At 35.9% G+C, this 12,935-nt stretch overlaps 1 protein-coding gene across 1 annotated transcript in view; it reads left to right on the top strand.

Moving 5' to 3' along the window:
* COL5A2 (collagen type V alpha 2 chain) overlaps positions 1-12,935 on the top strand; it is a 142,993-nt gene that overhangs the window by 73,859 nt on the left and 56,199 nt on the right. The window contains exons 4-8 of the mRNA XM_029933288.1: positions 3,733-3,765; positions 5,021-5,053; positions 6,015-6,068; positions 10,943-11,053; positions 12,381-12,458. Of these exons, the coding sequence (XP_029789148.1) occupies positions 3,733-3,765; positions 5,021-5,053; positions 6,015-6,068; positions 10,943-11,053; positions 12,381-12,458 (309 nt within the window). The remainder of the gene's footprint in view (positions 1-3,732; positions 3,766-5,020; positions 5,054-6,014; positions 6,069-10,942; positions 11,054-12,380; positions 12,459-12,935) is intronic.

The following is a 12,935-nucleotide window of genomic DNA, read 5'->3' on the forward strand; positions in this document are numbered from 1 at the left end:
TATCACTGTTCTTAGTATATACCTTGCACATATTAGAAGTGCAATAACTGCTTAATGAAAGGAAGGAAATAAAGAAGGAAGGAAGGAAGGGAGAAAGGGAGGGGAGAAGGAAGGAAGGGAGGAAAGAAGCAGGGAGAACAAAAGGAGGGAAGGGTGGGTGAGTGGGTGATGGCTGTCCTTCAGTGGGTTGTGGTCCCTTTTCTATTGGTTGGGAAGTAAAGATAGACTTAGAATTAATTGAATGCTTTACCAAACACACATCACCTTCTCTTCTTTCCCCTTCCTCCATTTCAAGGAGCCTAAAATCTAATCCCAGAGACAAGCCTTACACTCAAGAGAACAATGTATGGTATAGTCATGGCTGGCCAGTTTAGCCACTTGTCATCTGGATATGGGTAATCTCCCCTGAGTGAAGAGAGTTACATTCCCTTGGAATTTTTCTCAATTTTCTAGTTAATTTAAAAACTGTGCCCTTTGCTTCAGTCTTATCCAGATGGGATGGACGCAGGGATCAGGAATGGCAGTCATACCAAATTTCATGGAAGATATTAGGCAGATTACCAGCGACTTTAAATTGTCTTCACTTTTTCATAAAGTGGAACTTCAGTAAGGTGATAATCAGATAATCAGATAACGGAATGCTATACCTTCAATGTAAATGAAAGTGATGCTATCAAGGGGGTTCCTGGCTACTTTTATACTTTTGGGTTAAAAATTGTCTTATTTGGAATAAATATCAATGAAGCTATTTAGATTTTAATAAATGTCAAAGGAATAGGTCTACAAATACCAGCTCACATTTATGTACGTTTGAAATTGAATCTGAAATTTCCCAAAGGCAATATGGGACAGCTAGGAGAAGGACACATTCAAACCAGCTGACAGTTTACCACATTCGAGTTATGTGCTGCTATCTTCATGACTCTGTCATTTATGCTCATGTACCATCAGAACTATCAGTGCAGAGTAATGTTGTAAAAATGTACTTTGTGTTTGGCTTACATTAATATTGATGTTATCTATAATCTATTCTCTCATGCATGTTAACCCCCAAATAATTACTGAGCCTTTGTTATATCCCTGTATGAGGCAAATGGTACAGATGATGCAATGGTGGGCGAAACACTGTGAAGGTCTCCATGGTAATGGCATCCTATAAAAGTAGTGAGGCATGTCCATGTGGCATTAAGTGCTGAGTAACAGACAAGACGTAAAATTAAACTGTGATCCCCATCTGAATCAGAGTATTTGAATTTTGTTTTTCCCAGTGAATCTGAAAGTCAAATTTAGCAAAAGTTTAGATAAATCTTAATTGCATATAAATTAGCATATTTAAAGCCCCTATTTTTTTTATTTGTTTTTTCAAAGCCCATATTAAGGAAAAAGCAACAAATACTTATATATGTGGCTTATTTCTGAAATACGAATTATCATAGAATCATTAGAAAAATGTATTATGGAACCTGATAATGGAGCACTGAATCCCATATCAGGTATTGTGGAGCAATAAAAAGTTCATAATAAGACATCAGAGAACTTACAAGTTAGTTGAGAAAGATATCAACAAGTGCCATTCTCCTAAACACAAAGTAAGAGCAAGAGCTGCATTTTAACTGGGAGTCTCTTAAAATGGAGATTCCCCAACCATTCTTAGGGCACTACTTCATTTTTCTCTCTTTGGTTAAAATGATGTCTCCTCACCTTTTACTTGGTTTTCCTAAATTCGTTCCAGAATGAAGACTCTTTTTTCAGCATTATTCTCAAAAAGTCCTTTAGGTGTTGGGCACAGATTTACCTACCTTTCCTAAATAACTCAAATTCTTTCAGCAACTCAAAGAAAGCCTTCCAGCTCTTAAAAGATTAACTTTTATTGCTTTCAGGTTATGTTAAAAATAGAAAGACCCAAGATAGATGTTAGGAGACTGGGAAATGCAGAAATAAGCCTGCTCTATTTTACTGGTCATATGTGTTCATCCCTTGCTTCTCTAGTCTTTTTGTAGGTTGTCTTTTAGTCTCTTGTGTTCTACCTTGAACTTACTCATATAAAGCTCCCTCCTGTCCCTGTAGAGAAATTTTCTAGTGCTGAATTCTCAATTTATTCCTGACTTCCTAACGTTGGCCTTATAATCAGCATATGTGATCAGGGTATTGTTCTGATATTGAATCCATTATTAAGACTATGAAGATTGTGAAATAATTTTTAACTATCACTTTACAAAATTTTGTCAGATGTGAGATTCTACTAGAAGGATATAATTAAATTGTACCTATCAGGAGTACACTTAGGAGATCTAGATAAAAAATCCAAAAATATGTATGATCTTTAATCTATGACTTCAACTTCTAGAGATACATCATACATAAAGTATTAGTTAGAGATACTACACAAATATTTATAAACAAGGATACTCATTGTAATGTTATTTTTAATTGTAAAAATGACAGCGTAATCTAAGAGTAAAATACTGAGGCATTGATTAGGTAAACCAAGTTCAGGTACATGATGGAAAACTAAGAATACTAGAATGTTAAAAGTGGTTATCTCCTGGGTGTTGGGTATAATATCTAGTTTCTTTTGTAAGTTTCCTCTATTTTCAAAATTCCCTGTTAATCAATACTTTTTATAATCAATAAAAGAAAAATATATTTGAAAAGAAAAAAATGAAATAAAATAGAACTCATTATTGTCACGTTTTCTACATTTTGGATAATCCTTAATGTAGTCATACTTTGCAATTAACAAATAAAAAGCATTACTTCATATTATATTAATGGAAATTAATATGTTCAAGAATTTACTGAGGTTTTTCTGTGAGTCAAACTGAGGATGTCAAGTAGACTTGATAATAGCCTTGAGGAGACCATAGTCTGTTGGAAGACAAATTCTAAAATAAATAATACAGGTAGATATGTGGTAAAATAGAGGTATATAAAGGTACAATTCACCTAATATTATTTTACCTATGTACTTGAAATCATGCTCTGAGAATACAATTTTTGGGATACTGAAGTTCTAAGAATCCCATCTACATCTGTTACGTTTGCTACGTCTATTATAAAAGCTAATTAAATTGCCCAATGTTATTTCCTTTAGGTTAGTATTTTTTATGTTATTTTTATTTTCCTATTCAGTTAATATTTTTTCTTGATTTTCTTCAGATATTGAGAATTACCTAACCAATATAATTATGTCTTTTCTTTCTTTCTTTCTTTCTTTTTTTTGGAAGATGAGCAAGCTTACCTCTTGTTATTTCTCAGATTCTTTCATGAGTTTTTAAAAACGTGACAAGAGTTTTAGGAATGGCATCTGATAAGTTACTAAAAACTAGGTGCATGTAATATGAGTGCTAAAATTCAAACATATCCAAGTGTTGTATTTTCTTTTGAGTTTTCAGGCTTTGGGTAGTTTTTCCTATGCTTTGACTTTACATCTTTCTAATCACAAGCATGTCTTGGTCTAGTCAACTCTTTAGAATTATTCAGTATAAAGACTGAAGTGAAATAACTTTATGCATTTCAAACATTGAGTTGATATTTTTGTGTCTTTCAGATGAGTAGTATTTTTTTCATCAATAATGTCTGACTACTGTAAATAGTGTTCTTTTCTCATTTTTGCTTTTTATATTTCTTACATAGAAATTCTCAGTGTTTACATGGAATATTTTAGTATGATATGATTATGCTCACCAAGATTTTATATTTTGATAATTGAACACATTTTATGCTTCACAGGGACAAAAAGGAGAGCCAGGATTAGTGCCTGTTGTAAGTATATGTATATATTGTTTTCATGTATCTTTAATAAACTTAGCTATAGTATAGTTGTATATTTTTGCTTATATACATTCTCTCATTAAAGGGATATTAGTTATTCTGTAACCAAGCTATAATATAAGACAGTCAAACCAAAAGAGCTTAATTCTTTAATATAATATTTAATGTTTATTTATTGCAATATTCCTGACTTTTATTGCCCCATGACTAAAAGTGGAAATCATGGTTTTATAAAGTTAAGCATATTATATATGGATGTAAAGTGGTAGTTAACACGTGTATATATATTTTTACATGTTTATTTATTATGAGAGAGAGAACGCTAGCAGGGGAGGAGCAGAGAGAGATAGAGAGAGAATCCCAAGCAGGCTCTGTGCTGTCAGCGCCCAGCTCCAGTTCTCACTAACTGAGAGATCATGACCTAAGCCAGAACCAAGAGTGGTTCTGAGCCACCCAGGCACCCCTATTTTTAAAATAGTTATGTAATCCAAATAGGCATGATTTAATGTTCCACACTTCTGGAAGTATATCTTGCCATTTCCCTGATTGAAATGCCATATTGTATAAGAGTTCTTAAGACTTGTTGAGACTTGTACATGATCAAGAAGCGTATTGTTAAGTAGGATGAAATTCTTCAACCATCAGTTTCATAGATCTCAAAGGAGTTATCCTCACTCTCTCAGAACAGCAGTGTATGCATGTCGATTTTTTTGGTGGTGTTTGAATTTCTGCTTTGCCTTGAAATTAGTTTGTTTTTAACAAAGATTACCTAAAAAGTAAATCATTCATGTTGCTGTCTTTCATTTAAAGACACTATGTGTATTTACTAGGTCTTACAAGCTATCTTAAGTGCTTTACAAATATTTATTTGCCTTCACAACAACTTTGTGAGAGAGGTAATTTCATAATTGTCATTATTTTGCAGAGGAGAAATATTAAGCATAAAGTAGTAAATGATTTGTACAAAGTCAGACAATTGGGAAGAGATAGAGTTAGGATTTGAACTCAGGCCTCTTAACTCCATATTGGTGCTCTTAATCCCTACAGCAGTCCTGCCTCTGTATATTAGAGTTTAAATTAGACAGTGTCTTAAGGCATAAGCAAGGAGGACATGGGCAAATTTGACAACATCCATTTGCTCTAAAACAATTCACTGGGGCTTTTGTTGTTATTCTTATTTGTTTATTGATTTTTCTAAAACTTTATTGAAACTTCATCTTTACAGATTATCTTATTTATCATTTAGGTCACAGGCATACGTGGTCGTCCAGGACCAGCAGTAAGTAGTTCCCTCCAACATTCGTGGTACTCTTAAGTTCTTATAGTTACTGAAAATCTTTATGAATATTATATCCATGAAAAGACAATAGAATGCAAAACCATGATGCTTGGTTTCTTGAAACCTTTTGTTCTGAAACATCTTCAAGTGTAAGTATTCCTTTGCAGCAATGAATGATGTATAAAAGATCACTTCATTCTGAAGCTGATGAACCCTACTTCTCCTCCGTGTTAGTGTTATTAATGGTTATGTGAAAGCCAAAATGATTGATTGTTACATTGTTAGTTTCAGATTAGGTTTACTCCTTGAAATTAGGACACACTTGCCTGTTGTTTTTCAATCATTAAAGATCGACTACTTCTATCTGTTTAATGAAACAAACTGTTAATTTCATCTGTTAATGAAATTAAATTGTATGTCCATCGAATTTGAGAAATTATACATCAAAATAGCATATTACTGGCTTAGCATATTACTGATTTCGGGTTTGGATTAGCAGTAGCATTCTAGGTAACTAGACAGAAAACACACACACATGTTCCCTCAGGTCACTGATAATTTGGGGTTTGCACATCTATGTAGTTCTAAAATCCAAACCATAAGTTTTTATGGCCCTAATGTAGTTGCGAAGGTTTGCTTAGGACAAGACAGCAAAAATTATCCTTATAAATTTTATAATTATCATTCAAGCAAAGTATTCAGCTCGCTGAGCTCCATGATGCTACAATGTAACACTTTAATTCTTTACAGGCCTTTAAGCTTCATTGTTAATATAAATAGCCTTTCTGTATACACAGAGCTTTTATATGCACATGGCTTTATTTTCTAGTCTTCAACTAAATTGAATTAAAAAAGAAGAGATATTTCTGGTTTCTGATTTTCTTAGATCAAGCAAACATTTAAAATAAAAACATCTGTAGTATACATGTTTTGCAGGCTTAATCATCATTTTCTGTTTCAGGGACCTCCAGGATCACAAGGACCAAGAGGAGAGAGAGGCCCAAAAGGAAAACCTGTAAGTACACAGCTGAGTTTCCTTATCTGTGAAGCGTACCGTGTACCGTGTAAGCCCGTCTGTACCACGTTCCCTGGATGCAGCAAGGAGTTGGTGGCACTGTTTCTCTCTCACCTCTATTACATGTGACAGAATTCAGGCCATGAATTGATTGTGTGTCTCTTTGGATTCAGAGGAAAGTTTCACATGGTAATAACTACCTATTATTTTTTTAGGTAACACAAATGACACTTCTTTGTCCCTCAGGAGGTCAAACTAAAATAAAGTAGAAAACCTAAGGAAACAATGAATACCTCATGTTATTTCCAGAAGTTGTAAATCATGAGTGAACAATGCCAGGAATGTAGTGTTGAGATAAAACACCGAAGTTCTGTGATCTCTGGTTGCTGCGGGGATAACCAAACTGGGTAAAGGGAAAAACAAAGTATTAGAGGACTAAATTTCCTTTCAAGTGGTTGTACAATGCGTTTATTTCCCAAATAACACTCTATCCTTTTTCACTGTGCAGCTGGTGCAGAGCTATCAAAGGAGTCATCTTAAAAATCAACAAATCCATTACCAGAACAAAGGAAACACCTTTAAATTTAAATGATCAACTTGATACCCTGGAGATAAAGCATGAAGATATTATATAATACATGCCAGATGTTTTTTCTTATTAGCAAGTCCTAGGATAGCAATTCTTTTTCCGTCTCACCCCCAAAAACGAATATTTTTCACACATTAAGTAACTCGGTTCATTTTTATGTTGCTATCATTATCTTATGTTTTAATCAGAAGAATGTATGCTGTTTAATTAATTTTCAGTCTAATATCTACTACATTTAACTCTAGATTTTTAGCCTTCCAAATATGTATTTATCCATATTTAGATGGGAGAAATAGGTGAGCAGGAGAGCAACAGACAACCTTGAGCATATAAATAAAGAAAAATGTATTTTAGATCATGTTGCTTGGAACTCATGCCACTGGTCTCATCTTTGATAACGTTTTATGCTTCCACACGTTTGACCGAGTATTGCGTGATGACAGTACTTTTAACAAAATTGGGACTGGAATCGTGGATGGTATTGACAGGCATCAGGTAAATGACAGTACGTCAGGGCAATGGGGCCTAGTCACACATGTGTGCGGTAATGCTATGTTCAGATTACCTTCTGCTGGTACCCGCTCTTCGCTGCTGTGAGCTGCCTCACCAGTCGTGGTGGCCTTAACACCGTTAGTAGCTCTCCAGGTGCCTGCCAGGATCTAGAATGACAGAAACAGGTAGAAGATCATTTCAGTCAGGTGGAGGGCGGTGGCCAGCAGTAGATATTGCGCATCAGTGTCCTTGTGCCCCAGATAAGCGATAACACCGAGTCCTAAGTCTAGGTGGACATTGCTATGGAGAGTGATTGCATTCTCAGACTTCCTTGTTAGGATTCAATGAGTCTGCTCTCACCCCTGTCTTCTTTTCTTGACTTAGTGTATGATATGTTGCCCTTCCATCTTGGTTAGCCCTGAGACAGTCAATGGGGATTAGAGGTGTGTGTGTGTGTGTGTGTGTGTGTGTGTGTGTGTGTGTGTGAGTGCGCGTGTGTGAGTGCGCGTGCACGTGTGTGTGTATGTGCGCGTGCGCACGTGTGTGTGTGTGTTTAAAAGAGTGAAGAGTAGTTATTTGTTTGGAATTAAGCAAAACAATCTTGGCAGTTGCCCAAACAGAAAATCTGTTCCTCTCTTAATCCTCGCAAGCAGTGGGATGATAGTGTTTAACAACTGACTCATTAAAAAAAGATATGCCTATACTCTTGCTGATTTCCCTGGTGTAAATACTTCCACCATGGCCAATTGCAAGATGCTGGCATGATGTCACAAGGAAGAATATTTTGCTTCACGTCCCAAGACTTGAAGGAGCTGCTTAACTAGAGGAAAGCTATGACTCGCACAACGTGGGGTGGTACTGCAGTCATAAATTCCATTTTCTCCCTCTGCTTCCATTACCACCAGACAGCACAAACGTCTCACAATACAATGCATGGTTTCTTAGCCTCAACACTGTTGGTATTTGGGGCCACATAATAGCTATGCATTGTAGGATGGCTAGCAGCCGTCTACTCAATAGAAATACTCTCAGGAAGCCTTCGTGACCAGCCAATGACCCCCAGGACTCTTATCTTACATCCTTAATTTTATCTAAGCAATCCTGGTAACTTCATAATAACAAACTAGGAATCTGTCAGGAGATAGACAACAGTGTGCTGAGTTCTAATTGCACGTGACACTTAACCTCTGTAAATCGGTTTCCTCATCTGTAAAATGAGCCATATGCCATATCTTACTAACGCTAAGATTTCATAATTTGTGCATGTGTGTGTGTGTGTGTGTGTGTGTGAGTGTGTGTAGTGAATGAAGTTCTTGACGACTGGGGTAACTATTAGTTTTTTCTATTTGTGAATGTTTAAAGATTGCCACCTAGTGGCAGTCTATGAGTACTTTTTATTGTAATTGGCTGCCTGAGATTAGTACTAGAGTATCTTGAGGGATGGGAGGGAACTATGACAAATAGAATATTTACCTTAATATAAAATTTAAGTAATTCAGTTCACATGGAAATATGAAAGTAAATATTTTAATCTGTTTCCGAGTTATATTTTTTGTTTTCAATGTTTATCAGTAAAAATACTCATGTATTATATTTTTTCTTTCACTTATAACTATTTTCACTTAATTTTGGATAATTTTTTAAAAATACTAATTTTAATTTCAATTCTTATAAGAGTAAGTCATGTAAGCTATTTGGGGGAGATGCTTTGGAAACACAGAATGCATCATGAAGTCAATAGAAAAGTGGGCTGTATTCAGAATGAACTTTGATTATTAATCACAGAGGGATGGAGAAAGGATATGATTTTTTAGGATTAATATTACTCAAACCTCTCTCTATTCTCATTGACACTAAATGTAGGTTTTGGTTTTGTCTTTAGAAATCTTCTTGGGAGGAAAGATGTTTTACCTCATTTTTTGTATATAAGATAACTGGTTCACTTGGCAATTTCATATTTCAAAAACACATTAATAGTTTTCCACACAAGGTTCTGAGTAGGTCAGACTACTACTTTGTCTGTGCGACTGCTGACAGGATGAATTTCCGGTTCCTGTTACTCACATGTATATGATCAGGAATCCTAGAGAGCAACTTACATCAGCCTTTCATGTGTCATTAAGAGTTCAGTGACTCCACGTGGTTTAAGAGTCAGAAAGCATTTGACTTGACAAAAGATGAGAATAATTTCCTGAGAAATCAGTTTTCAAAGTGTGAGTTGTTCAGACTATTTACTTTCATCTGAATAGATAAATTTGCTATCTTCTACTCTTCCAAGAAGTAAATATATCTATATGAATCTATTAAATGGTTGAATATATTAATTAAATTATGCCACCCTCCCCAAAACCATCATATGCAAACTACCCCCTTTCCTACCTCAGCTTGTTTTATATTTCCTCTTTCTGCCATATCAGCTCATATTTGATTTACTTATTGTAAGCCAGGAGGTGTTCCCATGTTTAGAGAAGATAAGCTTCTTTAATTAAACTCCAATTCACTTATATTTTTCTTGATCCCTGAGTCTAACTATAAAAGTCATATTGACTTTTGAGTTCTTTGGTCCTTTCTTTCTTTTTGAAGCCTGTTAAGACTCTTCGGGGTTAAAAAGACAGAAAATACTTCACAAGACTTGTGGGAATGATGAGGTTGGAGGAGAGAACATTTCCAGAACTGAGGACGTGGCTGTGCACCAAGCTGCCTTCAGAATGTGGTTTGGGAGGGGGGAGGAATTTGGCAGCTAGAAATCATTGCTCACTTCGCTGAGAACTAGACTTGGCTGGGTCACTGTGCCTTTTCCTCTGTTTCTCATTGGTCTGGTCCGCCTTTAGGGGTGGTAAGGAAAATAAAGCATCTAGACCTTAAGTACTAGAATAAAGAAGGTTGAAATATGAAAATGTAATAGCATATATTGAGTGTCTACTATGTGCCAAGAACTATACAAAATATTAAAATATTAGAAAGATTTAAAAAACCACAAGTAACAGTCAAGGAGCCTCATGGAGGTACCTGGAGGTTAAGCAAGCACACTGTAATCTAAGACAGACATGTGATTTTGGAAATTATTGATTAAATGCCACAAAACCAACCAAATAAGGAAGCTTATTCTAGAATACTGGTGAACTCAATACAATTTTGTAATTATTCCAAAAAGACTCATTACTGAGTACTTAACACATCAAGAGTAAAAGGCTTACCCAGAATATACCATGCCCCTCTATGCAGAGATGTGATCCATGATGAAGTCAGCAGTTTCAGCAGAGCTGATGATATTACTATAGTTGGCTGGATTGCAATCTATTTTTTTAAGATCTTATTTTTCTTAGAGAAGTTTGAGGTTCACATCAAATATCAAAGAAGGCATGGAGAGTTCTCATACACGCTCTGTCTCCGTACATGTGTGGCCTTCCTGACTATCGACAGCCCCCAGCAGAGTCTGTGGTTTCCATTAGACTTCCTCTTCGTGGTGTACACTGTATGAGTTTGGACAAGTGTATACTGACACATATTAACCTCCACAGCGCCACACACAGTGTTCTCACTGCCCTAAAATTCTTCTGTGGCCCCATCTTTTTATCTCCCCACTCCCACCCCAATCCCTGGAAACCACTGATCTTTTCACAGTCTTCGTAATTTTCCCTTTTCCGGGAATGTCATAGAATTGGAATCCTACAGCATGGCTAGTCATTTTAAAAATAACAAACACTTCCTCTCCATCAAGAAGTGCTTTTAGATCTCTAGTTAAGTGCATATTTGGCAATGGGTTCTAATCAGCATGGGCTTGTTTTTCCAGGGTCCTCGCGGTCCTCAGGGAATTGATGGAGAACCGGGTGTTCCTGGTCAACCTGGTGCCCCAGGGCCTCCTGGACATCCCTCCCACCCAGGACCTGATGGCATGAGCAGGGTGAGCTCTATGCATTGTTAAATGTCATATTTAGATTATACATTAGGTTTTTAAGTTTTTTTATTATTGAAGTATAGTTGACATACAATGTTATAATAGTTTCAGGTAAAACACTTTAATTCATCATCACCATACAATATTATTGCAGTATTATTGATTGTATCCTCTATGCTGTACTTTTCATTCCTGTGATTTATTTGCAAATAATCCCTTTTTCCTATTTCCTATTTTGCCCATCCCCACCCAAATTTTTGATTTACTATTAAGAGTTTAAGTTGTCTTAGTTCAGGTGTTGGCCCTTGACTGTAACAGCAGGTACTGCTGTTTCTTAGGCTCAGAATGGTCACAGAACCTGTGTCCTGTCCTACCCAAGAAGGGAGAACAGATCCGTTATGATGTATGTGGAAAGGGCCACTGAGGTGACACTAAAAATGCTATCTGATTACTTCCCCAATTTTAGTTTCCTGCCAGAAGTAAAATAAAGCAAAATATCTTTCTATACCTGCTATTTTGAATTCTTAGTGACAGACATAGGTGATTTATGAGTAGATTGCATAGCAAAATAAGGGAACGTGTAGAGCCCTGAAATGTGATTTTCGTTTTATAACAATTTACACATTTGTTTCTCAACTGATTGTAGAAGGAATTGCCAATTTATCTTTTTAAATTATATACATATCCCCCCACTCACTAAAATCTGGAAATTACTAGAACTCCTGGAATATATATGGAAAATTTTGGTGAGTTGGGTTACCAGAGGTTTTGTGATGTGAAAGAAAATAGGTAAAACTGTTGCCACATCTGGGAATACTCAAAGATTCATTAGAAGGATTATAAAATCTTTATCAACTTATATAAATATAGTTGAAAGTTTACTGGCCATGAACAAAGGAACAAGGATACCATCTAAGTAAAATGGTCTCAAATAGAAATTGGAATTTTTAGGGAAAATGTTTTAAAAGCATCTGGTAGGCTCTGTTCAGATTTTTGTCATGGGAGAAAATCAGATAAAGTGATTTAAAGCTGAAATCGACTAGACTGGCAGAATGATACATGCTCTTACCAAGAATGAGACATTGGGCCCATTACCGTTGGTATTCTGAAGCAACATAGTTATAAAATACTCTAAGGAAAATTGTTCAATCAAAAACACATACAATGAAAGAGAACTTTGAATCTTTTTCTGGGCTTTAAAGTCAAAAATATCAAATGATTCTCAACAGAGCCATTCTGTAAGAATCCCAGGGAATATGCATTTCTCAATTTAAAAGTTTGTTGATGTATGTCTTTTTACTTTGGAAATAACATGAATTCATTGCATTTACAGCCATTTTCAGCTCAGATGGCTGGATTGGATGAAAAATCTGGACTTGGGAGTCAAGTAGGACTGATGCCTGGCTCTGTGGTAAGTGAAAATTTTACTGATAATCAAAGTTCTTGTGAAAAATAACATTATATAAAGAAAGGATTAAATTAGCTAGTTAAGAAGTAATATATGTCTTATCTTTTTATTTATTTTATTTTTTTAATGTTTTTTATTTATTTTTGAGAGACAAAGAGAGACAGTGTGAGCAAGGGGGGGTCAGAGCGAGAGGGAGACACAGAATCTGAAGACAGGCTCCAAGCTCTGAACTAGCTGTCAGCACAGAGCCCAGTGCAGGGCTCGAACCCACAAACCGTGAGATCATGACCTGAGCTGAAGCTGGATGCTTAACCGACTGAGCCACCCAGGTGCCCCTGTCTTATCTTTTTAAAAATTTATTTATTTTGAAAGAGAGGGAGAGGGAGGGAGGTGGGGTGGAAGGGCAGAGAGAGAGGTGGAGAGAGAAAATCCCAACTAGGCTCTATGCTGTCGGCCTGGAAGCCAACTGTGGGGCTGGAT

This window comes from Suricata suricatta, chromosome 3, assembly GCF_006229205.1.
Source record: "Suricata suricatta isolate VVHF042 chromosome 3, meerkat_22Aug2017_6uvM2_HiC, whole genome shotgun sequence".
NCBI classification, from domain to species: Eukaryota; Metazoa; Chordata; class Mammalia; order Carnivora; family Herpestidae; genus Suricata; species Suricata suricatta.